The sequence below is a fragment of the Cyprinodon tularosa genome, unplaced genomic scaffold, assembly GCF_016077235.1.
Source record: "Cyprinodon tularosa strain WSP-4 unplaced genomic scaffold, ASM1607723v1 ctg267, whole genome shotgun sequence".
Classification (NCBI taxonomy): Eukaryota; Metazoa; Chordata; class Actinopteri; order Cyprinodontiformes; family Cyprinodontidae; genus Cyprinodon; species Cyprinodon tularosa.
In genome coordinates, this window is record NW_024038971.1 from 74,846 (window position 1) to 99,092 (window position 24,247).

At 37.6% G+C, this 24,247-nt stretch overlaps 1 protein-coding gene across 1 annotated transcript; it reads right to left on the bottom strand.

Annotated features, from left to right (window-relative positions):
* Positions 1-1,040: 1,040 nt before the first annotated feature.
* Positions 1,041-14,558, bottom strand: prtfdc1b (phosphoribosyl transferase domain containing 1b). The gene is made up of 9 exons (XM_038289348.1): positions 14,402-14,558; positions 14,073-14,179; positions 10,939-11,122; positions 10,410-10,475; positions 8,025-8,042; positions 4,317-4,399; positions 1,622-1,668; positions 1,431-1,507; positions 1,041-1,258 (listed from the first exon to the last, which is right to left on the bottom strand). The coding sequence occupies exons 1-9, from the start codon at positions 14,447-14,449 to the stop codon at positions 1,211-1,213; spliced, it is 678 nt and encodes a 225-aa protein (XP_038145276.1). The 5' UTR covers positions 14,450-14,558; the 3' UTR covers positions 1,041-1,210.
* Between the last annotated feature and the right edge of the window lie 9,689 nt (positions 14,559-24,247).

Below are 24,247 nucleotides of genomic sequence, written 5' to 3' on the forward strand. Positions count from 1 at the left end.
TATTCAATAAAAACAGAATGGATAAACAATGGTGCCCATATGAGAGCCCCGAGGCCAAAAACCACAGTTAAGAAAATAAAAAATCAGAAACATAAGACCTCAGAAAAACAACATATTTTCAAAAAGAGAAATGTAAAAGACTCCAATAGATATCCTAAGCTCTTGATGGCAGCCGTTCAGTGTTTAGGGTGGCATTGGCTCAGATTGGTTTTGATAACTTTTCTTTTTTTTTACCTTAATGAACCTAGTCAATTTTTAAAACTGAATTTTAAAATTAGTCAGATCATTTAATTCGTTATGTTTGTTTGATGATCTAACCCATTTAAGGTACGCCTTGTGATGCACACTAGTGACTGATAAGAGGGATGTCTAGGTTTCATTTCTAGACTTCAAACCTCCGTCACTCGGTCTTAAATAAGTGGGAGGAAATTATGGATCATCTTCTGAGACCTTAAATCAATTAACCTTGTTTAGTGGCAGAACGCAGAAATGCTCAAATTAACTCATCTTAAAATAGATCCAACTTTCCTTGAGTTGTTAAAAAATTAGCCATCTTAGAATCTGTTTTTATATCCCTTTGTTTTTGTTAACATTAAATCATTCCACACAGAAAATATCACATTCCAAATATTTTTATTTTTTTCCCCGCTCGAATTAAAAAAAAGAAAGAAAAAAAAAAAACAGTGAAGAGAAGCAGACAAAAACAACCCAACTCATATACTGGGGAAAAGGAAGAGAGAAATTCAGACAGTACCCTGTGCGCTGTGTTTTCCTGTGCATAGATGGGATAAGAAAGAATGAAAAAATAAAGCTGTTAAAAACAGAAAAGTGAAAGAAAAATATTTATCTGTGTATACTTTACTAACACTTAAAAGCTTTAATTATAAAAGTATGTATTTTTTTTCCCACAGGCAATATCACAGTATAAAAATGACTATAATCAAGGCCTTTTTTTAAATAGCAGCTTTTTTTGTACATGTAAACAGAGTGTGACTATTTATTTGCTCCCAAAAACCTTTATCACAGATACTTGTGGTATGTAGGCCTACTCAACTAAAAACATAATAGTTCGAAGAAATGTTACTTCAGCTATGCTTAGAAATGAGATGCTATCACAGCCACATGCCAGAGAATGGCATCTCCGTGGAAATGTCTGGGCTTGCTGTTTAAAGGACATCCGGATGACGGCCCCTTCTGTTGCCGCTTGGCTTCAGACTTTATATTTCTTCTTTCCACTTTCACTGATAACACATATATGCTTTAAAAAAAAAAGGAAAAAGCACAGTCAAACTCCAGAATGTAAGCGGGCCGCAGTAGATTGAGAACAAAAGCGTATTTAGCTGATTCATGTGTGACAGTCGGAGCAACTCGGCTATTATTCCGGGGCCCCCTGCTAAACAGAGTCTTTGTTGTGTAAATTGAAGACTTACATTGAGGTCCCTAAAATACTCATTGTAGTCCAAAGCATAGCCAACCACAAAACGGTCGGGTATCTCAAAGCCCACATCTGAAAGAAGAGCAGGAAAAAAGATGAATGTTAGCAGAAAATCTTTTCTAATCAGCCTTAATATGAACAAAGCAGAGACTTATTGCTTTAGTAAATCAGTTATCAGTTCCTTACAGTCAGGGACGCAGGCTAAGCTATGCTGCACTCTCTTCACCAGTAACCTGGGGAAATGAAAGCATATATTCAACATCATCTTAAGACTGTTTACTAGCCATAGTCAGTAGTCTAGTTGTAATTTAAAAAAAAAAAAAAAAAAAAAGAGGGACGTGGAATTCTTTTTTGGAAGCATACCTATCCTGATTAATATAGTCTATCAACTTAAAGCAGTATGCATGGTTGTTACATGTCAGGTACACCTGTCATTGACCTTGACCAAGGCACCTTACAGTAGAACTGCAGTCAGTCCCTGGACTAGCATGGCAATCACTGCATAGATAACTGCATATCACATAGTTAGGGACAAATTAAGGGAACAAATTTCCCACTTGGATCAGCTTCATAGTCATGGTAGGTCACTTCTTTGATTTTATTTATTTTGCTCAGGCTCCTCGTAAGCCTATAGCCAGCAAAATGTTGAAAGGGCAATATTATTGCCATTAATGTTAATATATACAGGTGCTGGTCATAAAATTAGAATATCATGAAAAAGTAGATTGATTTCAGTAATTCCATTTAAAAAGTGAAACTTGTATATTATATTCATACATTACATACAAACTCATATATTTCCGATGTTTATTTTGTTTAATTTTGATGATTACAAATGACAACAAATGAAAATCTCAAATTCATCATATCAGAAAATTAGAATATTACTGAAGACCAATAAAAACAAAGGATTTATAGAAATGTTGGCCAACTGAAAAGTATGAACATGAAAAGTATGAGCATGTACAGCACTCAGTATTTAGTTGGGCCTCCTTTGGCCTGTATTACTGCAGCAATGCGGCGTGGCATGGAGTCGATCAGTCTGTGGCACTGCTCAGGTGTTATGATAGCCCAGGTTGCTCTAATAGTGGCTTTTAGCTCTTCTGAATTGTTGGGTCTGGTGTATTGCATCTTCTTCTTCACAATACCCCATAGATTTTCTATGGGGTTATGGTCAGGAGAGTTTGCTGGCCAATTAAGAACAGGGATACCATGGTCCTTCAACCAGGTACTGGTAGCTTTGGCACTGTGTGCAGGTGCCAAGTCCTGTTGGAAAATGAAATCTGCATCTCCAAAAAGTTGGTCAGCTGCAGGAAGCATGAAGTGCTCTAAAACTTCCTGGTATGTGGCTGCGTTGACCCTTGACCTCAGAAAACACAATGGACCAACACCAGCAGATGACATGGCACCCCAAACCATCACTGACTGTTGAAACTTTACACTGGACTTCAAGCAACGTGGATGAAGTGCCTCTCTTCTTTTCCTCCAGACTCTGGGACCTTGATTTCCAAAGGAAATGCAAAATTTACTTTCATCAGAGAACATGACTTTGGACCACTCACCAGCAGTCCAGTCCTGTTTCTCTTTAGCCCAGGCAAGACGCTTCTGACGCTGTCTGTGGTTCAAGAGTGGCTTGACACAAGGAATGCGACAGCAGAAACCCATGTCTTTCATACGTCTGTGTGTGGTGGTTCTTGAAGCACTCACTCCAGCTGCAGTCCACTCTTTGTGAATCTCCCCCACATTTTTGAATGGGTTTTGTTTCACAATCCTCTCCAGGGTGCGGTTATCTCTCTTGCTTGTACACTTTTTTCGACCACATCTTTTCCTTCCCTTCGCCTCTCTATTAATGTGCTTGGACACTGAGCTCTGTGAACAGCCAGCCTCTTTAGCGATGACCTTTTGTGTCTTGCCCTCCTTGTGCAAGGTGTCGATGGTCGTCTTTTGGACAACTGTCAAGTCAGCAGTCTTCCCCATGATTGTGTAGCCTATAGAACTAGACTGAAAGACCATTTAAAGGCTTTTGCAGGTGGTTTGAGTTAATTAGCTGATTAGAGTGTGGCACCAGGGGCCATCAATTTTGAACCTTTTCACAATATTCTAATTTTCTGATATGATGAATTTGAGATTTTCATTTGTTGTCATTTGTAATCATCAAAATTAAACAAAATAAACATCTGAAATATATGAGTTTGTATGTAATGTATGAATATAATATACAAGTTTCACTTTTTAAATGGAATTACTGAAATCAATCTACTTTTTCATGATATTCTAATTTTATGACCAGCACCTGTAGTAGAACTTTTACACATTCAGTAATAGAATGTCACAGGGGATGGTATGGGGGGATGGTCATTTAAAGGGGACCACTGTTTTTTTTACATTGGCCCCTTGATCTTACGTTATTACATCATGCTCTACTCACCCATATTAGTTTTGTGTCATTTGGAGCTGTTCTGAAGATATTCGGTTTTGGTATATCCAAGTAACGTCTTCCTATGGGCAACAAGTTGAATTCATAACATGAAGGTGAATCACTTACCCCCAGACATCCGCGGTTATATTTTTCTGTTTTTATTTTTTTTTTTACAAAACTGAGTGTGTATGACGTCACAAAACTCATATAGGTGAGTAGAACATGATGTAATAATGTAAAATCAATGGGCCAATGTAAAAAAAAAACGGTGTTCCCCTTTAAGAAGGGAGATGTTTTTTAAAATTTTTTTAAGAAGGGGGATGGCATCCCCCCTCATCTTGAGTATTGGTCATAATTAAAAATAATAAAAAAAAAAAAAAAAAAAAAAAAGAGAGAGAGCTCAGTCTGTGTGTGTCTAGACTGAAAGGTAGGATCTGGGTGTTTCAAAAAACAGGCCTTTACCCTGCGACTTTGATCATTTTGGGTCTGAAGGCTTGGACATGCTTGAGGAGAGTCTCCATTGTCTTTCCAGTGCCAACAATGCCCTGTAAGGAAGGAAGATGTTAAAGCAATGAGTTAGGAAAACCGGTAAATGCCAATCTGGAAATGCAGACAACGAAGAGCTTCACATCACACTGAAATGAAAAGGATCAAACCGTGTCTCACTGTGCTTTTATTACACAACATTTCCTGAACATCAATCAATCTTTTCCAGAAATCATATGATATTTCACATAAACCCTGATAGGCTTTATGCATTTTTCTGCTGATTGATATGATCGCCAGCTAAAACAGACTACATTATAAACACAAAGTCAATTCAACTCAGTTTATTTATATAGAGGTAATTCAAAAAACATGTCATTTCAAGGCGCTTTTCAGAGATAATTTAATCAGATCACACTGTCTGAAAAACCAGCTTAAAAAAAAAAAAAACAGTTTTTTTTTTTAAAGCTGGTTTTTTAATACAGTTCTAAATCGATTAATTTCGATCTGTTTTTACAATACAGGTGCTGGTCATAAAATTAGAATATCATGAAAAAGTAGATTGATTTCAGTAATTCCATTTAAAAAGTGAAACTTGTATATTATATTCATACATTACATACAAACTCATATATTTCAGATGTTTATTTTGTTTAATTTTGATGATTACAAATGACAACAAATGAAAATCTCAAATTCATCATATCAGAAAATTAGAATATTACTGAAGACCAATAAAAACAAAGGATTTATAGAAATGTTGGCCAACTGAAAAGTATGAACATGAAAAGTATGAGCATGTACAGCACTCAGTATTTAGTTGGGCCTCCTTTGGCCTGTATTACTGCAGCAATGCGGCGTGGCATGGAGTCGATCAGTCTGTGGCACTGCTCAGGTGTTATGATAGCCCAGGTTGCTCTAATAGTGGCTTTTAGCTCTTCTGAATTGTTGGGTCTGGTGTATTGCATCTTCTTCTTCACAATACCCCATAGATTTTCTATGGGGTTAAGGTCAGGAGAGTTTGCTGGCCAATTAAGAACAGGGATACCATGGTCCTTCAACCAGGTACTGGTAGCTTTGGCACTGTGTGCAGGTGCCAAGTCCTGTTGGAAAATGAAATCTGCATCTCCAAAAAGTTGGTCAGCTGCAGGAAGCATGAAGTGCTCTAAAACTTCCTGGTATGTGGCTGCGTTGACCCTGGACCTCAGAAAACACAATGGACCAACACCAGCAGATGACATGGCACCCCAAACCATCACTGACTGTGGAAACTTTACACTGGACTTCAAGCAACGTGGATGAAGTGCCTCTCTTCTTTTCCTCCAGACTCTGGGACCTTGATTTCCAAAGGAAATGCAAAATTTACTTTCATCAGAGAACATGACTTTGGACCACTCACCAGCAGTCCAGTCCTGTTTCTCTTTAGCCCAGGCAAGACGCTTCTGACGCTGTCTGTGGTTCAAGAGTGGCTTGACACAAGGAATGCGACAGCAGAAACCCATGTCTTTCATACGTCTGTGTGTGGTGGTTCTTGAAGCACTCACTCCAGCTGCAGTCCACTCTTTGTGAATCTCCCCCACATTTTTGAATGGGTTTTGTTTCACAATCCTCTCCAGGGTGCGGTTATCTCTCTTGCTTGTACACTTTTTTCGACCACATCTTTTCCTTCCCTTCGCCTCTCTATTAATGTGCTTGGACACTGAGCTCTGTGAACAGCCAGCCTCTTTAGCGATGACCTTTTGTGTCTTGCCCTCCTTGTGCAAGGTGTCGATGGTCGTCTTTTGGACAACTGTCAAGTCAGCAGTCTTCCCCATGATTGTGTAGCCTATAGAACTAGACTGAAAGACCATTTAAAGGCTTTTGCAGGTGGTTTGAGTTAATTAGCTGATTAGAGTGTGGCACCAGGGGCCATCAATTTTGAACCTTTTCACAATATTCTAATTTTCTGATATGATGAATTTGAGATTTTCATTTGTTGTCATTTGTAATCATCAAAATTAAACAAAATAAACATCTGAAATATATGAGTTTGTATGTAATGTATGAATATAATATACAAGTTTCACTTTTTAAATGGAATTACTGAAATCAATCTACTTTTTCATGATATTCTAATTTTATGACCAGCACCTGTAATGAAAGTGGTTCAACTGTTTTTCAAAATACTCATGTATTTTATTTTTTCCTGTCACATTAAACACAAAATGCAAACTTGTAAATCAGTCTAAACTTGAGATGTGAACAAAACTGTCTCATAAGTGCAAACTTGTTTGTGAAAAGTGAAGCCTCACCTGACCAAGCAGACGTAACACAGCGGGGACACAGCAGACATGCATGAGCTGCATAATCTTCGCTGCACAAACCATATTTGCAGCACTGTCTGTAACAACTAAAGGGTGTTTGCTGTTCAGCCCCCATTTGTTAATGTCATCAGTCAACCTATTGGCTATATTTGCAGCTGTCTGGCTTGAAATCATCTTGAGAGCATCTCTCCTGCTCATTTAAATGTGAAAGTTACGTGCGTCTCATTCATCGATTTTGCAAAAATGTAAAAGAATCGATTCAAAATCGATTAAATCAATTTTTTACTTTGCCCTAGTTGATACTGAAGTTAAATGGTATAATAAGAACTGTAGTAAAAAAGAAAATCTGTTTATCAGCAGATAATCAGTGTCCTGCACTCTCACTGGACCATCCCCTTTTAATTTTGTTTTCTTAATTTTCATTTTTTTCACAGCGATTTATTGTCATTACATTGTAACAAGTACAGTGCAATGAAATTCACTCTCTGCTTTTAATCCATCCCCATGAGTAGCAGTGGGCTGCCATCGTGCGGCGCCCGGGGAACGGTGTGGGGGTTAAGGGTCTCCAACTCAGAACCTCTGGATACCAAGCTCTATGCCCTAACCACTAGGCCGCCACTTCCCGACGACAAAGGTATCTGTGTAAACTGTTGCTAAAGACAAAAATGGGAATCTTCTCCAGGAGTGAGCTGTCGTTACCGTTTAAATCTCGAGTCTTCATCGGCTTAAGATTAATTACAAATCTCTAAAAAGAAAAAAAAAAATGATCACCTGAAAACATTCCAATAAAGATATGCTTCAATTGAAAATATGGGAAATAGGAGTGTAAATACTAGTTGCTTTCCTAAAATAAATGAATACATAAAATACAACCACATGGAACCAAATAGTCCCGAGAAAAACCTAAACTGTTTACTTTAAAAAAAGTTTCAAGAAACACAATGCTCTAAACAAAATAGTTTTCCAACTACACAGGAGATCCTCCTACTGATTACTGCAATAAAAAAGAAAAGTTTCACCTGGACTGCTGAGACAGACTTATCTTGTAGACTCTGTTCTCTGTAAGCAATCATCATAATTTAAGTCAGAACTTCTTCCCTATGCAGCTTTTTTTTTTTTTTGTCCAGCGCACGGATTGCTAATATAGAGCTATTGTGCTTACAGGACAAAGTTAATCAGAAAAGCAGACCTCTCCATTCTTGAAAATAGGTCAGGCTATTAAAGAAGTTTTCCATAATGTTTAAACCCAGTTTTTGTGGTAAACGAACATTAAATGGCTCCTCACAACCGGGAAAAACTATCATGACGGTGCACATACAATGAGTCCATTTTGCAAAATGGAAAAGAAAAAAAAAACAATGCAGTAACGAGGCGGACTCACCTCAATAATCAGGACGTTCTTATGAGAGCAGGATGGGGAAAGAAGAGAGGAAAGGAAGCAAACAAAGATGCTTGATTAGAAAAACAATATTTTTTTTACATTAAAGTTACCATATGACAAAACAGCTATGAATCACTACAGATAAGCATGTTTGGTTCCTTAATGAAAACAGAAAGTAAAACATTGTTTTTCACAATGACTTAATGGAGAAGGTTTGAAATTTAGCAACACTACAGTCAGTCACATGCAATGAAGGCTTTTAGTTTCACTTATATGCCCCTTTTTCTCAAGATAAAGACTGCTGCAGAGGAATAACTGCATCCTGCTGATTGTAAATCTATTTTTCAGCAGTATTTCTCTTAATGTCAGCCAAATAGCTGAAATTCTGCAGATGCTCATCTAATCAAAAGAAGACTTGACACAAATCACAATCTAGGGAAAATCTAAAAAAAACGCTTCTTCTTTTCTAGGTCTCAAAAAGAGATTAAACCCCTTCAGTTTTCAAGAGTTTTGAACAAAAGGCTCATCCAGGCATGCAATGGTGCTATGTTTACGTCTCACTATTCCTACAGATTTATTCAGGGTGCAGTGAACTCAGGATAAATATAAACTAACGAGGTATGTGTAAAGTAGGCAGAAAAAAGGACAAAAAACAGCTCCTAGTTAACTCTCACCAGTGTGAGTAACAAAGCTGCTGCTAAATATTACTTTATATGTCATGAAGCTCAATAACTTCACACACACGCGTAAAATACTGCAAGGAAATCCCACAGCGGGGAGTCAGACTTAATAGCTGTCGTGGTTTTTATGCTGCAGGCCTCTGCAGTAGTCTGCACCTGGCTACAGGACGGACTGCTGTCCAGCTGAGCAATAAGCCTGACTGTGAAAGATCAGATGAGGTGATGACACTTTAGACTAGCCCTCTAAAATTAAGATTCTCTTACTTATGACTCCTTTAAAAGAAATCATATGAGTCACATCCTCATTTACATTCAAATGAGCAGCAATCTGTAGTTAATCGCTGGCAAAGGAGCTAAAAACACCAGTATGGTCACTGCAGCAGATAAATAATAAATCAAACTTAAAACCGGCTCTAATGTAAACTTGTTAAGCCTATATTTGCATGAAGGCAGCTTGAAGGTTTGTGTCTCATCAGATGTTTCCAAACATCTTAGGAAATGTCTAAATAAGTGCTGGACCAAGTCCTAGAAACTGCAAAGACATAAACGAAGATAAGTGTTTAAACCGGATGTTTTATGAAGAAAGGTTTCGCTAAATGCTTTAATAAGCAAATGTGCACAAAAAAAATTGCAGAATAAAAAGGGAATTTAGTTTTATAAGCAACTTCTGTTTGCCTGCATCTTATTATCTGTTCCTTGGAAACAAAAGTAAACATTCTTGGCGGTTTAATGCTGTTTATGGTTGTCACACTGGGTGTCTTTCTAGAATACTTTGATGGGCACTTTCATACAATTATCCACTTAAATCATAAATAATGAAAACTAAAATGATTTATTTATAAAAAGAATCTCAGCTTCCATTTGACTTCAGCATTTTTGTCAAATACCATAAATTATGTTTATTTTTCCCACATTTTCCACATAACAGGTCTAAACACACCACCCTCTTAACATAATAGCTGTATTCCCAACATGGCTTGCAGCAAACTGCAACTAAAACCTATTTTGCCTGTTTAAACCAAATGATATATGCCCGTCTTCATGATTTACATTTCTGGTTGTTACATGTCTTTTTATTTTAACATTGTAGTATGACCTTTTTTTCCCCAAAATTCATGTATAAATTTGTCTTTAAATGCCAAGCAAGAGTGCTAACTATGTCCCTAAAGAGAAAAATATGTTTAAAACATAAAACAATATAAGAAATATCCCATGGGCTCTCAAAATACTGGTCTTGTGATCGCTCGTAGTGGTGCTGTTCAATAAAACCCATTTAGGAGATAATATAGAGACTATCTGAGCTTTGTTAACAGTCAGAATGCACTCCAGTTCAAAGGGGCACAGACTGTTGTTAGGTGATAACAAGACAAGCAGCTGAGGAGGGAGCCTAAAGCAACAGGACTACTGTCACCCATCTACTATACATACTCACAATGTCTTTACATTTTCACCTCCTCAACACTTTGTAAGATAATATACAGCAAACCTTTAAACAACTGCATTAGAACAGCTGGTATCTGATTAGAGCTGTCTGACCCTGCCATCTCTGATCTGCTTTATGGAACCATGTTGTCAGGTTGAAGGAGGCAGCAAATTTAGAGGAAAGGCTGCCCTCTGGAGGCCGTTCTCAATAAATGCAATCATTAAACTACTATCTAATAGTGAATGGTTTTATTTGTAATCTTTTCTCCAGTAATAATCTTACCTTTCCAGCTAAAAAAGACAGATCCTCTGCTCCCAGTATGTGAAGATCTTTTGTCGACTGGTCATTCTGCAGAAATAAACGTTTTATAACCTAAGGTTAACCAGTACATTTTACCATTAAAAAATAAAAATGAAATTTTCAATTATAACAAATGTTTTCAGTTACTTTTTTTATTACTAGTATTAGTATATATTTTTTTTTTTTGCTTAAGTAAAAATTATGTTCAAGTAGTTCTAGTCTTAGTTAAGTAGAATTTTCGGCTACTCTGCCAAGCTTTGTCATTGGTTGTTTTTTTTTTTTTTTGGTCTTTTTCTTAACAAACAAACTCATCTGTGCTACAGTTGCACAAAGATGCCACTGTCATATTGCTGACACACAGATCCTCTGACTAAGTCATGAGACTCAGATCCATCACTGTGGATAATGTCAACCCTTAAAGCAGCCTCAGCATCCTTGCAAACAGGCTACCTCAGGTCAAACGCTGGGTGATCTCCTTTTACTGCAGCACAGAAATGATGGGAGGGCTCACCAGGTAGCTTCTGAGCCTAATGAAGTGGACTCTCATGGGGATTGTGTGGCTGGAGTTGCGGCTGAGAGCCTTGATCCGTTCCACCAGGTCGGCGCAGAACTGGTAGCCTCCTTTTAGTACGCACAGCACCACAATGTCATGGTCCCCGAGGTCATCCATGATGTTCCGAGCAAGACGTTCTGTCCTGAAAAAAAGAAGGAGAAAAGGACTAATTTGGAACTTCAGCTTAAGGTTCAAAGATCCCTTATTACTATGAAGTCTAAAAGAAAATAAGGTGTACTCTTAATTCAAACTGTCCATAAATTATCTAGGACAGGTTGCGTAGATCTAACTTTATTGGATATTATAAAGGTTACACGACAGCATAAAATCCATCTTAACACCTTTTATTTTATTCATTTTCCCCATCTTTTGTAAAGAACAAGTGATAGATCTTATATAGATCTTTGCACAACTATGAAAACACCAAAATTATAATGATCAGTGCAAAACAATGTTGTGTAAATACAGGTTTTATATTATATTATTAAATATTATTATTATTATATATATTTAAAGGTTAACTTAAACTGACTTAATCAGCAGCCAAACAAGTGATTGATGTTACAGGCTAGGTTGCCAAATAATGTAAATATTTACAGCTCATTCGGCTTTTGTTTACAAATCCCTTTGTGTGACAGGTTCAGAGCAACAAAACTAATCAGCTTGGGTGCAGGGACCCTTTGCAAATAGAGAAACGTTTGTCCTGGGCTTCCCAACTGGTAGGTCAACGTTATTTTTAGTTCATTAGTTATTCTGTCAAATGAGTAATCTGTTTTTTTTTGTCCACTGACCCTGTGTATGCACACCTCCAAATTGCACCCATATGCAGACTGTTTAATGTGAAAACTTAAGATCAAAAACCAAATATTTTCAGTTGTGCTTAAAGAACACCCAAAGAGACTGGCATATATTTCTCTTTACCATTATTTCATCTCTAAAGAGTCTAGGTAGAGAAAACAAACTACTGGTTTAATATTCAGCAGGCAAAATGGTGTAAAAAAAAAACTCTTAAAATAAGTTTGGATTACAGTGGCTGTGGAATTCTATTGTTGTGACCAAACCTTTAATAATCACATTTATACACTTATTAAAAAACATATTTGAACTGGGCTCCACAAAACAAATACAACTGCTGCATCCCTTATCAGAATTAATTTGATCCATTAAATTATTAATTTATTCCAATGTAAAGTTAAACCGAAATATCACAACGAAAATGTTATATTGGAAACATGTCAAATAAAATAAAAACAAAAATCAAACTACATTTCTTGTCTCGATCTAAACTTAGCAGTTTACTTAAACAGCTTCTATCCCTGCATTAATTGCATGGGCAGGTTAAAGGAAAATTCCGGTTTTTAACACTTTTAGCCCATTTTCTGTAGTGTACAGGATGAAATCGAATGATCGACACCAAAATTTTGACAATTGGTCCTGTCTCTGCTATTTGGCTCATGCAGAATCCCCCCCTGGCTGCTTCAGAATGGCTTCCATAGTGCATGTCCGATAATGTCCTTAAAACAACCTTAAACGTTCTTTTTTTAAAATATGCTACTCACCGGGTCGTCAGCGCTGTTCAATGACGTTCAAAAACAAGTTTCGTAAAAAAAAAAGGTTCCTGTAGTGTTTTATTTAGCATTTTGTAAATCCCATTGAGTTCTGTTGGAATAGTCAATATCCTTCCGCCACCGGAAACGGAAATGGGGCCTGTTTACGCTTAGTTGTAGTCTTTTCGCAAGGCCAAAGTGTTTCTGCTTCACTCTGTGTACTCCGACGTTGAGGTGCTAACGTCTCTGTTAAACACTTTAAAAAACTCTGAAAATGGAATACGAAAGGTGGATTCTTGAGGAGGACATATTGGACTTTGAGTTTGACGGTAGAGGATACTGTCGCCAACTAGTGGTCTGGAGTGTGCAACGCTTCAGATTCGAACGGGAAGCGGAAGTTTATAAGCGGTTGTGATGTATCGGAAAAAATAGTTCTGGGATTTACAAAATGCTAAATAAAACAAGACAGGAACGGTTTTTCTTCACGAAACTTTTTTCGGAACGTTATTGAACAGCGCTGACGACCCGGTGAGTAGCATATTTTAAAAAAAAGAACGTTTAAGGTTGTTTTAAGGACATTATCGGACATGCACTATGGAAGCCATTCTGAAGCAGCCAGGGGGGGATTCTGCATGAGCCAAAAAGCAGAGACAGGACCAATCGTCAAAGTTTTGGTGTCGATCATTCGATTTCATCCTGGACACTACAGAAAATGGGCTAAAAGTGTTAAAAACCGGAATTTTCCTTTAAATAGCGCATTTTTCAAATATTCAGACATCTGGTTTATCATTACATTTATCAGATTTTCTTATACTGAAAAGAATATGGAAAAATACATTGACATTTTAATTTTATTTAGCAAATAATGTGTAAACACATGCAAAGTAAAACTCTAAATATGTTCATCTCTAAATGGACTTCCACCATCTATGGGTTCCTCTATTTTTCCCCCCACTGGTTACTTTGAAACTAGGCCATGAACAGAAGACATTCAAAAAGTATACAAACACAAATACAAAAGAATGTCTATGTGACATACTTTCTAATCTCCCCCCTGATGATCAGTTTTTAGCTATGTAAAACTTTAATTAATCAGTTAATCTACAACAATCAATTTAATTAATCAATTAATTAACAATTAATCAAAATATGGTATCATAGAAATAATCATAAACTAATTTAGTAATGGATTAACCATTAACTGGAGTATGGAGACTCTAAAACATGCTTTAAGCTGATAGAGCAACCCACTAAGAGCAGTAATTATATGAAAATTGTTTAAAAAAATATTAACACTTAATTTAAGATAAAAACATTTTCATCTGTCAATATGCTCTATCCTTAACTCCTTAAGTGTAAAAGTTTTAGTTTCAGCTGGTTTAATTTTATAAAAAGTCTTCTTTAAGGAAATTAATCGATTAATCAAAAAATTAATCGATTTGCAAAATAATCGTTAGTTGCAGCCCTACTTCTATGCAACCAAGAAAAGAAAAAGAAAAACCATGAGAAGGATATTTGCTTAGGGCCTCAGGAAGCTGCAGTTACCTGTCCATAATGACGCCATGTGGGATGATGACACAGTCTAAGTCTCCGCAGTAATGAGCTGGATAGTTGAAGAGATCTAGACTGTATCCTGGCCAGTCATCTTTGATCTAAGAGGAAAAGGGAAAACATAAACATTATTCTGAGGATGCACAATGGAAAACTAAACTTTTTTTTCACACGAGCTCCCCCACTAAACTCTTTGCAGAGCAGAAATGCATGCTGCTGTGCTTCACATAAAAACCAATCTACTCTAAAGTGATCGTTGAAATGATGCCTCTATCTGAGCACTGGTCCATTTCCTGTCCGTTAGAGTTCCCTTATTAAATTACCACAATGCCCTCGGTTCTTCTGTCGGTCTGAGCGACAACTTCAGCCATGTTTTACTTCGAACACAAGGAGGGAGAGGTGGTGGAGCAACGCTACAGAGGGGTTTGGCACCGTGATGAGAGGAGGAGCATCTGAGCTGAGGAATGTGGAGTCTGTCCTGCAATACTGCGGCCACTAGAGGCGCTCTAACACAAGATTTCATCACAGCACAGTCAGACTACTCTGCTCTCTGTCAGAAGGTCTGAGCTGAGCTGCTCCAGGCTCAGCGGGAATAACAGACATTACCTACTGGGAAACTTTGCTTTCAGATATACTGTTATTAGCTTTGGTTTGTGTTATTCAACATTGAGATTTAAAATCAAATGTTAAACCTTTACATTTAAGCACAGAGTGTTGTGGCCATTTATGCTAAATTCTTGTAATTTGTTATTTCTACAAATTTATTTTTTGTCTTTTGGTATATAGAATATATTTAAGTTAATTTAGAACCAAAATGTGTTATTTATTTTTTACATTTGGAGTAGTTTGGAGTAAGTTCTTAATTGTTTGTCCCTCCCATTAATTTGAGTGATTAGGAGCACACCAGGTGTTGGAGGATGTTTGGTAAAATGTCTAGTGTGGATGGGAGGTTTTGAAAAATGATTTTTTGACCACTTTTTTGGAAGTTTCAAAACATTAAATTTCGTTTCTACTAAGTTCCAAGACACTTGAAGTATTTTTTCCTTTTTTTTTTTATATATTTTTTATTCTTGCCTTTTAAGCCAAGCTGGAAGTGTGTACAAAAACAAAACCACCTGTTACCACCCACGGCCTTCATTGGAAACTTTGGTACTTTATTTTTGTTGGAACAGAAGGCCGCGACATTTAAGTCAAAAAATCATTTATTTTTGGTTTTTTGGACCTGCTTGGAAAGTTTGGATTTTGGAAAAGCTTGGAAGATCGGATGATCAGACTTGGATGACTGAAACTTCATGGAAAGAACTTGGAGAAGACCTGCAAAGTTTGTGAGTAAATGCCATACTTTGTTGGAAAGAGCAAAGACGCTGAACTGAAAGTGAAAAGTTTGTCTTGGAAAATTTTCTTTTGGATCTGGAGAAACGAAATTTGTGTTGAAGATGGAAGAAGATGAAGGTCTTCAAAAAGAAAAAGAACTCTTTAATGTAATTAAAAGGCGTAGAGCCAAACTTGGCGTGCTGACAAGAAAGAGAAATGACATTCATGCTTTAATTGATGCTGGAGAATCAAAATCCTCCATAGATGAGCATATGATAACCTTTAATAATTATTTAGCGGAGTTTATGGACTTGCAATCTTCAGTTCAAAGACTGCTTAATGATGATGAAAAAGAAACCGATCACGGTGATTGGTACGAACCAAAGCTGATCAGTTTTAAAGAGTTTTTGGATGAAATCGAAAAATGGATGGATGGCGATCCAGATGCACAGAAGAATGAAGTATGTTCAATGTTTGATGTTGAATTAAAGGCAGCATCTAATGACAGCGACATTGAGCCAGATGACAGCATCTCACAGACTGCGCAAACGATCGGCAAAGACTCTGAAAGGCTTTCTGGGTCCGCAGCTAAACCAGTCATGAAGAAAACCAGCACGGCGTCCAGTAAAGTGAGTAAAAGTAGTGCGCAGAGTAAGAGTTCCCGTGCGGCTTCAGTGGCGCTGATGGAAGCTGAAGTGGAAAGAGCCGCTCTGAAAGCAGAGGTGGATGCGCTGCAAGAAAAACATGCGATCGAGTTGGAAGAACTTCAGATAAAAGCAAGAAAAGAAGCATTGGCCTTAAAAACCAAGCTGGTGAAGGCAGATGCAAAGATGAAATCCAGCGCTGGTGTCGCCAATACAGCAGTTTCTGCGACATCTACTGAGTTCATACCTGCTGCTACAGCTCAAAAGGCTCAAAGAACACAGAAAAGATTGTCTACTCTTGCATCTTTGCCAATGCCCCAGGAGTCGCCTTTTAATGAAACTTTAAAAGTGAAACCAGAAGGGGAAAACCCCAGACAAATATCTTCTCAGACTGATAGTAGTGCATTAACAGAGATTATGAAGAAGCAAAATGAAATCACTGAGATGCTTGTTAAACAGCAAAGACTGTCACTTCTGCCATCTGTAGAAATCCCTGTTTTTAGTGGAGATCCTTTGCATTTTAGGTCCTTTCTTAAGGCATTTGAGCAAGGAATAGAAACTAAGACGGATAACATGCAAGACAGGCTGTATTACTTAGAACAGTTTACCACAGGCCAGCCTAGAGCCCTAGTGAGAAGTTGTATGCACACGAGTCCACAAACTGCTTACTTGGAAGCAAAAAGACAGCTTGAGTGGAACTTTGGTAACAGAGCAAAAATAACATCTGCATTTATAGATAAAGCTCTGAATTGGTCGGTTTTAAAATCTGATGATGCTGCAGCTTTAAGAGCTTATACATTCTTTTTAAGAGGTTGTTTCAACACAATGGATGAAGCTGGGTTTATTGATGAGCTTGAAAACTCAACCAATATGAGAATTCTTGTTTCAAAGTTGCCCTTTAGACTTCGTGAAAAATGGCGACTAATTGTGGTTGACATAGCAGAAAAGTATGATCGCAGAGCAAAGTTTAAAGATCTTCTTGATTTTTTAGAAAAACAAACAAAAGCTGCATTAGATCCTGTTTTTGGAGAAGGTCAAACTGCAAAAGAAAAGATGGCTTTAAAACCATCAAAACTTCCTTTTAAAACTAAAAGTAGTAGTTTTGCCACTTCTGTTGATGTAGTGTCTACAGAACAGAAACAGGTTCAGCTTAACCATGAGGTTACAAAGGTAGCTCAAGCTCAGTGCTTATTTTGTGATAGAAATCATTGCATGGAAAAATGTGACTCATTCAAGCAGAAAACCAACAAGGAAAAGGTGGAATTCCTTAAAAGTAAAGGTTTATGCTTTGGCTGCTTACAGAAGGGGCACATGAGCAAGAACTGTTCACAACGTCTAACATGCCTCACCTGCAATAAAAGTCACCCTACTGTTCTGCATATTGAACCAACAGAGAAACGGTATCAAGCAGTTAAGGCTGAGAGTAAAGGGTCACCAGTCTCAAATGCTCTAGTATCTTTGAATGTTGGTAGTTACACTGGGGCCGGGTCTAGTGAGTGTGTTCTGTCAGTCGTCCCAGTAAAAGTAAAGTTGGAAAAAGGGACAAAGATTGTGGAGACTTATGCTTTTCTAGATCCAGGCAGCTCTGCAACTTTTTGTACAGAGGCTTTGATGATGCAGTTAAATGCACCTGGAAAAAAGGTTGAAATCATGCTAAAAACCATGGGCCAGGAAAAACCTGTAAGTAGCTATAAAGTATCTGGTTTGGAAGTAGCTGCTTTAAAAGAAAATGAGTACTTGAAGTTGCCTGATGTTTATACACAACAGTCCATTCCTGTGACTAAAGAAAACATCCCAAAAGAGGAAGACTTAAGAAAATGGTCTTATCTAAAAGTTGTTGAATTAACACCAATAGATGCTGGCATTGGGCTGCTCATTGGTGTAAATTCCCCCAAAGCTTTGGAACCTTGGAAAATAGTTAACAGTAGAGGTAGTGGGCCTTATGCTGTGCTGACACGCCTTGGCTGGGTTGTTAATGGTCCACTCAATCAGGGTAGTGAAGAAAATGGACGTGTTGCAGGTTCTATCCAGGTGAATCGTATCTCTATAAGCAGTTTGGAAGAAATGCTGGTCAATCAGTATAACCAAGATTTTGTAGAGCACAAGTGTAATGAGCTTATTGAAATGTCTGTAGAAGACAAAGAGTTCATAGACATCATGTCAAAGTCAGCAATGCTAAAAGATGGTCATTATCACTTGAAGTTACCTTTTCGTAATCCTGAAGTAAAAATGCCCAATAACAAACAGGTGGCCCAGCAGAGGGCGCAATGTCTGTTAAAACGGTTTCAGAAGGATAAGTTATTCTTTAAAGAGTACAAATAATTTATGCATAATGTTGATGTGGAAGGCCATTCAGAAATCATACCACAAGATCAAATCGAACATGAGGAAGGAAAGGTGTGGTACGTACCTCATCATGGTGTCTACCACCCCCGTAAGAAAACACTGCGGGTTGTTTATGATTGTTCTGCAATGTTTGCTGGAACATCACTGAACAAAGAGCTGTTACAGGGACCAGATTTGACTAGCACCCTGTTAGGTGTGCTCATTCGTTTTCGGGAAGGTCCAATAGCCCTTATGACAGACATTAAAGGGATGTTCCACCAGGTCAGAGTTGCTCAGGAACATGTAAATTACCTACGTTTTCTTTGGTGGCCCCATGGTGACATCACAAAAGAGCTTGTTGAGCACAGAATGTTGGTCCATGTTTTTGGTGCAGTCTCTTCACCTAGTTGTGCCACATATGCACTTTTAAAGACTGCTGATGATAACCAACATCTGTACCCAGAAGAGGTTATTAATACAATCAGACACAGCTTCTATGTAGATGACTGTCTTAGGTCTGTTCAGACTGTTGAGCAGGCTATTTCTCTTTATCAGCAACTCACTGAGGTGTGTGCCAAGGGGGGATTTAGACTCAATAAATGGGTGTGTAGCGAGCGTTCTGTCCTCTTGCAGATCCCTGAGGAAAACAGAGCAACAGGTGTCAGGATGCTAGATCTTAACCAGGATCAGCTTCCCACTGAAAGAGCCTTGGGGGTGCAATGGGATGTTGACATGGATGTTTTCACCTTTAGCATTGCAAACAAGCACAAACCACTAACAAGACGTGGTATTTTGTCCATTGTCAGCTCTATTTATGACCCTTTAGGTTTCTTAGCTCCAGTTGTTCTCCCTGCTAAACAGATTCAAACTCAAGTTTGGTTGGGATGAGACAGTTCCATTAGAAATGGCACAAGTTTGGTGCCAATGGGTCAAAGACATAGTTCTTCTTGATAGCTTTAGTGTCAGAAGATGCATTACACCTAAAGGATTTGGGGAAATAGAAAGTGCACAACTGCATCACTTTTGTGATGCCAGTGAAACTGGATTTGCTGCTGTGTCTTATCTTAGGCTATCTAATAGCAAACAGGAAGTGTGTGTTTCCTTTGTTATTGGTAAAGCAAGGGTAGCACCATTAAAGCAAATCACTATACCACGACTTGAACTTGCTGCTGCAGTTTTAGCTGTGCGACTGGACAAAATGCTGTCAGTTCAACTTGGGCTCAATCTGAGTGAATCAGTCTTCTGGTCTGACAGCACAACCGTCCTGCAGTACATTGCAAACACAACGACACAGTTCAAAACATATGTAGCTAATAGAGTGTCCATCATTCGTGAGCTTACAAAAGTTATTCAGTGGAGATACATCAGCTCAAAGTTGAATCCAGCTGATGCAGCCTCTAGAGGCATGAAGGTTGGCTCTTTTTTAAAGTCTTCCAACTGGATCAGTGGGCCAGAATTCCTCACAAAATCTGAGATCCAATGGCCAGCAGTGGTTAAAGAATTACCTGTCCATTTGGAAGCTGATCCAGAGGTTAAAGATCCAATCTTGACATGTGCAGCTGTGCTGGAAGAAGTGTGTCCAATCACCAAGCTTTTGATGTACTTTTCTAGTTGGACAAAGCTAAAAAGATGTGTAGCATGGATCCTGAAACTAAAAGAAATGCTACGAAAAAAGTTGCTAATTGCACACTGTGGAAATCAAATGTGTGATAAAGAGGGCAATAAATCAGATCAGCTCACAACTGATGATCTGTCCGAGGCTTAGGAAGCCATAGTGGGCATTGTGCAGCGAAAACATTATGGTAATGAAATGGATGCCCTAAGCTCTGGTGCAGTGAAGAAGTCAAGTAGTCTGTACAAGCTTGATCCTGTTGTTATTGATGGTGTGTTGAGAGTGGGTGGCAGACTGAGCAAAGCAGCATTACCTGAAGAAACAAAACATCCTGCAATACTGCCTAAAGGAAACCATGTTTCAAAGCTCATTCTTCAACATATTCATGAAAAGGTTGGACACGGAGGAAGAAATCACATGCTTTCTGCCCTTTGACGACAGTACTGGATCCCTCATGCTAATTCATTAGCCAGAAAGATCATCAGAAACTGTATGGTGTGTCGAAAACAACGACAGAAGCCAGGTGAGCAAAAGATGTCAGAGCTTCCTATTGACAGAATCTCAACTGATCTTCCACCATTTACCTATGTTGGTGCTGATTACTTTGGACCAATAGAAGTGAAGAGAGGAAGAACTATTGTAAAGAGATATGGAGTTCTCTTCACATGCCTAACCTGTCGTGCAGTTCACCTTGAGGTGGCACATTCTCTCAACACAGATTCCTGTATAAACGCCATCAGGAGATTCATTTGCCGCCGAGGACAAGTCAAGGAAATCCGGTCGGACAACGGAACCAACTTCGTCAGCTCAAATCGTGAGTTAAAGCAAGCCATGTTAGAGCTAAAGCAAAGCAAAATTCAAAAATGCTTAGCACAAGATGGAATAAAGTGGACTTTCAACCCTCCTTATGGAGCCCATCATGGTGGTGTATGGGAGCGCCTGGTGCAGGAAATAAAAAAGGTACTGCACTCCATCACAAACCAGCAAGTACTAGATGATGAAAGTTTACACACAGTTTTATGTGAAGTGGAGGCTATATTAAATGATCGCCCGATTACACCTTCTTCTGAAGATCCCAATGATTTGGAGGCTCTTACTCCAAATCATTTGCTCCAGTTAAAAGGAAAGCCTGTGCTGCCGCCAGGTTTGTTCAAAAAGGAGGACCTTTACATGCGAAGACGTTGGAGGCAAGTCCAATACATTGTGGACCTGTTCTGGAAACGGTGGGTGAAAGAATATCTTCTTATGTTGCAAGAACGACGGAAATGGAACAAGACTCGCAGGAACTTTGCCATTGATGATGTAGTGCTTGTTGTTGATGAGACTGCACCAAGAAATTCTTGGCCTATTGGACGCATTACAGAAACCATGGCAGATGCAAATGGATTGGTTCGACGTGTTCGAGTCAAGACGAGAACAAATGAGCTGGAAAAGCCAATCAACAAAATATGTCTCCTGTTGGAGGCTGTGTAGAGACAAGGAAAAATGTTTGTCTCCAACTGAGCTAAGTTCTGGAACCTCTGGCTCTACATTTACACTGATACTCATTTACTGACATGCTAAACATTTCATTCTGCTACATTTACTTTTTACACACACACAGACCTTGCACATGAAGAAACGAAGAACTTGGAAAAAATGGAACACTGACTGTTTTTGCCTTTTTTATTTTCTAAAAGGACATATGTACTCAAAAAAAAAAAAATTGTATAATATTGACTACTGCATAAGTTAATGTTTAAATGAAGTATTTTTGTTAACAGAAAAATATTGAAAAGTTATGTCTAATGTTATTCATTTTCTATTTTTAATGGCCACTTAAACAAATGTTGGTTATAATTCTTTGACATGAATTAGGGGCCGGGATGTTGTGGCCATTTATGCTAAATTCTTGTAATTTGTTATTTCTACAAATTTATTTTTTGTCTTTTGGTATATAGAATATATTTAAGTTAATTTAGAACCAAAATGTGTTATTTATTTTTTACATTTGGAGTAGTTTGGAGTAAGTTCTTAATTGTTTGTCCCTCCCATTAATTTGAGTGATTAGGAGCACACCAGGTGTTGGAGGATGTTTGGTAAAATGTCTAGTGTGGATGGGAGGTTTTGAAAAATGATTTTTTGACCACTTTTTTGGAAGTTTCAAAACATTAAATTTCGTTTCTACTAAGTTCCAAGACACTTGAAGTATTTTTTCCTTTTTTTTTTATATATTTTTTATTCTTGCCTTTTAAGCCAAGCTGGAAGTGTGTACAAAAACAAAACCACCTGTTACCACCCACGGCCTTCATTGGAAACTTTGGTACTTTATTTTTGTTGGAACAGAAGGCCGCGACACAGAGTTTTAAATAGAATACAGTAGAGCAGAATAGATTGGAATAGAATAGATTAGAATAGAATAGAGTAGAATAGAATAGAATAGAGTAAAATAGATTAGAATAGAATAGAATAGAATAGAAAATAAAAAATAGAAAATCCCTTTATTGTCCCACAATGGGGAAATTCTGGTGTTCAAAGCTGCAAAAAGATTATAGAAAAAATTGTCACACAACTGTGGACCTTAGAAAAGTGTATAAGAATAACATAATAGTGAAGAGTAAAAAAAGAAAAAAAAAAAAAAAGAAAGAAATACTGTACTGTAAACTGTTTTAACAATATAAAAAATGTGCACCTGGAGAATAAATAACCAATATACAGCTATGGACATTTTTACAGTAATGATTATTTGAAAATATCAGCAACATCATAGATGTGCAAAATGACATCAGAATGTTATTTAAACTAAGACAGAAACTGTGCAAAATCAGCATGAATGTAACAATTGAGGTTATTGGGAACAGTGGTGGTTATCAAGTCTTACAGCTGCTGGGAGGAAGGATCTGTGATAACGCTCCCTGGTGCATCTAGGGTGCAGCAGTCTTTTACTGATGGAGGTCTCCAGTTCAGCGTCAGCTTCAGGCATGGGGTGGGAGACATTATCCAAAAGAGATGTTAATTTAGTTGGATGTCCCAGAGGGCATTCACAGAGCTGGCCTTCCTGATCAACTTATCCAGCCGCTTTCTCTAAGCAACAGATAAGCCACTGCTCCAACAGACAGCTCCATAGAAGATGGCTGATGCCACAACAGTCATAGAAGGTCATTAGGAGTGCCCCCTGCAGTCCAAAAGACCTCAGTCTCCTCAGCAGGAAGAGCCACTAGCTCCTTGGTTTTTCCTGCATTAGTTGGAAGGTACTTCTGCTGGCACTAGACCATGAAGTTACAGAGAAACAAAGAGAAATACAAGTACAAAGTAAAGGATAAAAAGTAATAGGATTGAAGAAACATGCAAAACTATTCACAGTCCTTAAATCTTTTAATTTTTTGTCACATTTAAAGCACAAAGTTAAATGCAACATCAGTCAAATTATTATTATTATTATTGTTATTATTTTATTTTGCAGCAGACCAATTCAAATACTTCTTGCTTACAAAGTAAAAGCAAAGATGTTGCACAGTATTATAAATGTTTTACAAAAAAGTAAAGAATTGTAGGCTGCATATACATCCATATGCTTTGCTTAGAAATAAATTATAATTAACAAAGGGATGATCATTTCTACTTTGGTTGTCACCCAGTAATTTGGGACAAACTTAAAGATTTAGCAAAATTTTAAACCTTTTTTTGTAATAATTTGGTGGTGTGCCTTAAAAGATTATTTGTCCAATCACAAATTTCCTCAATTTTTCCCCCCCAAACTTAAATGCTATAGTAATATATATAATATAATATAATATAATATAGTAATATATATAATATAATGTTATAGCAAGTTGGTGCGGTTATGACCATTCTCCAAGATAAACTTGGTTTAATTGTTTGCACACCTTCTAAAAAGCTCCATCTTCTTCTCTCATTGTAAGTCTGGGGGGATCAACATATTTTGATTTTTCAGTTTGCTATATGTGGGTTAGGTCTGAGTGTTTTTTAATGCATCTGTTTTTTCATACTTGCAATCACCACCAACTGTACTATATTTGTTCAATCGTCAACACAAGTTTAAGGCTTTTAGATTTTAGGTGGTCCTGGAGTAATTTTGGTAATCACTCCTGGGAAGTTTTTATTTACTGGATGTGTTGAATTTCTTTAGATCATGCATGATGGGTGGCATTTGAGGTCTTTTATCATTCTTCATAATGAAAAAAATTATTTTTGATTATTTAGGATCAGCTATTTATCAGATGTAAGTTTGGATAACAAAATTAAACCAAATAAAGGAATTATTTAATGATTCA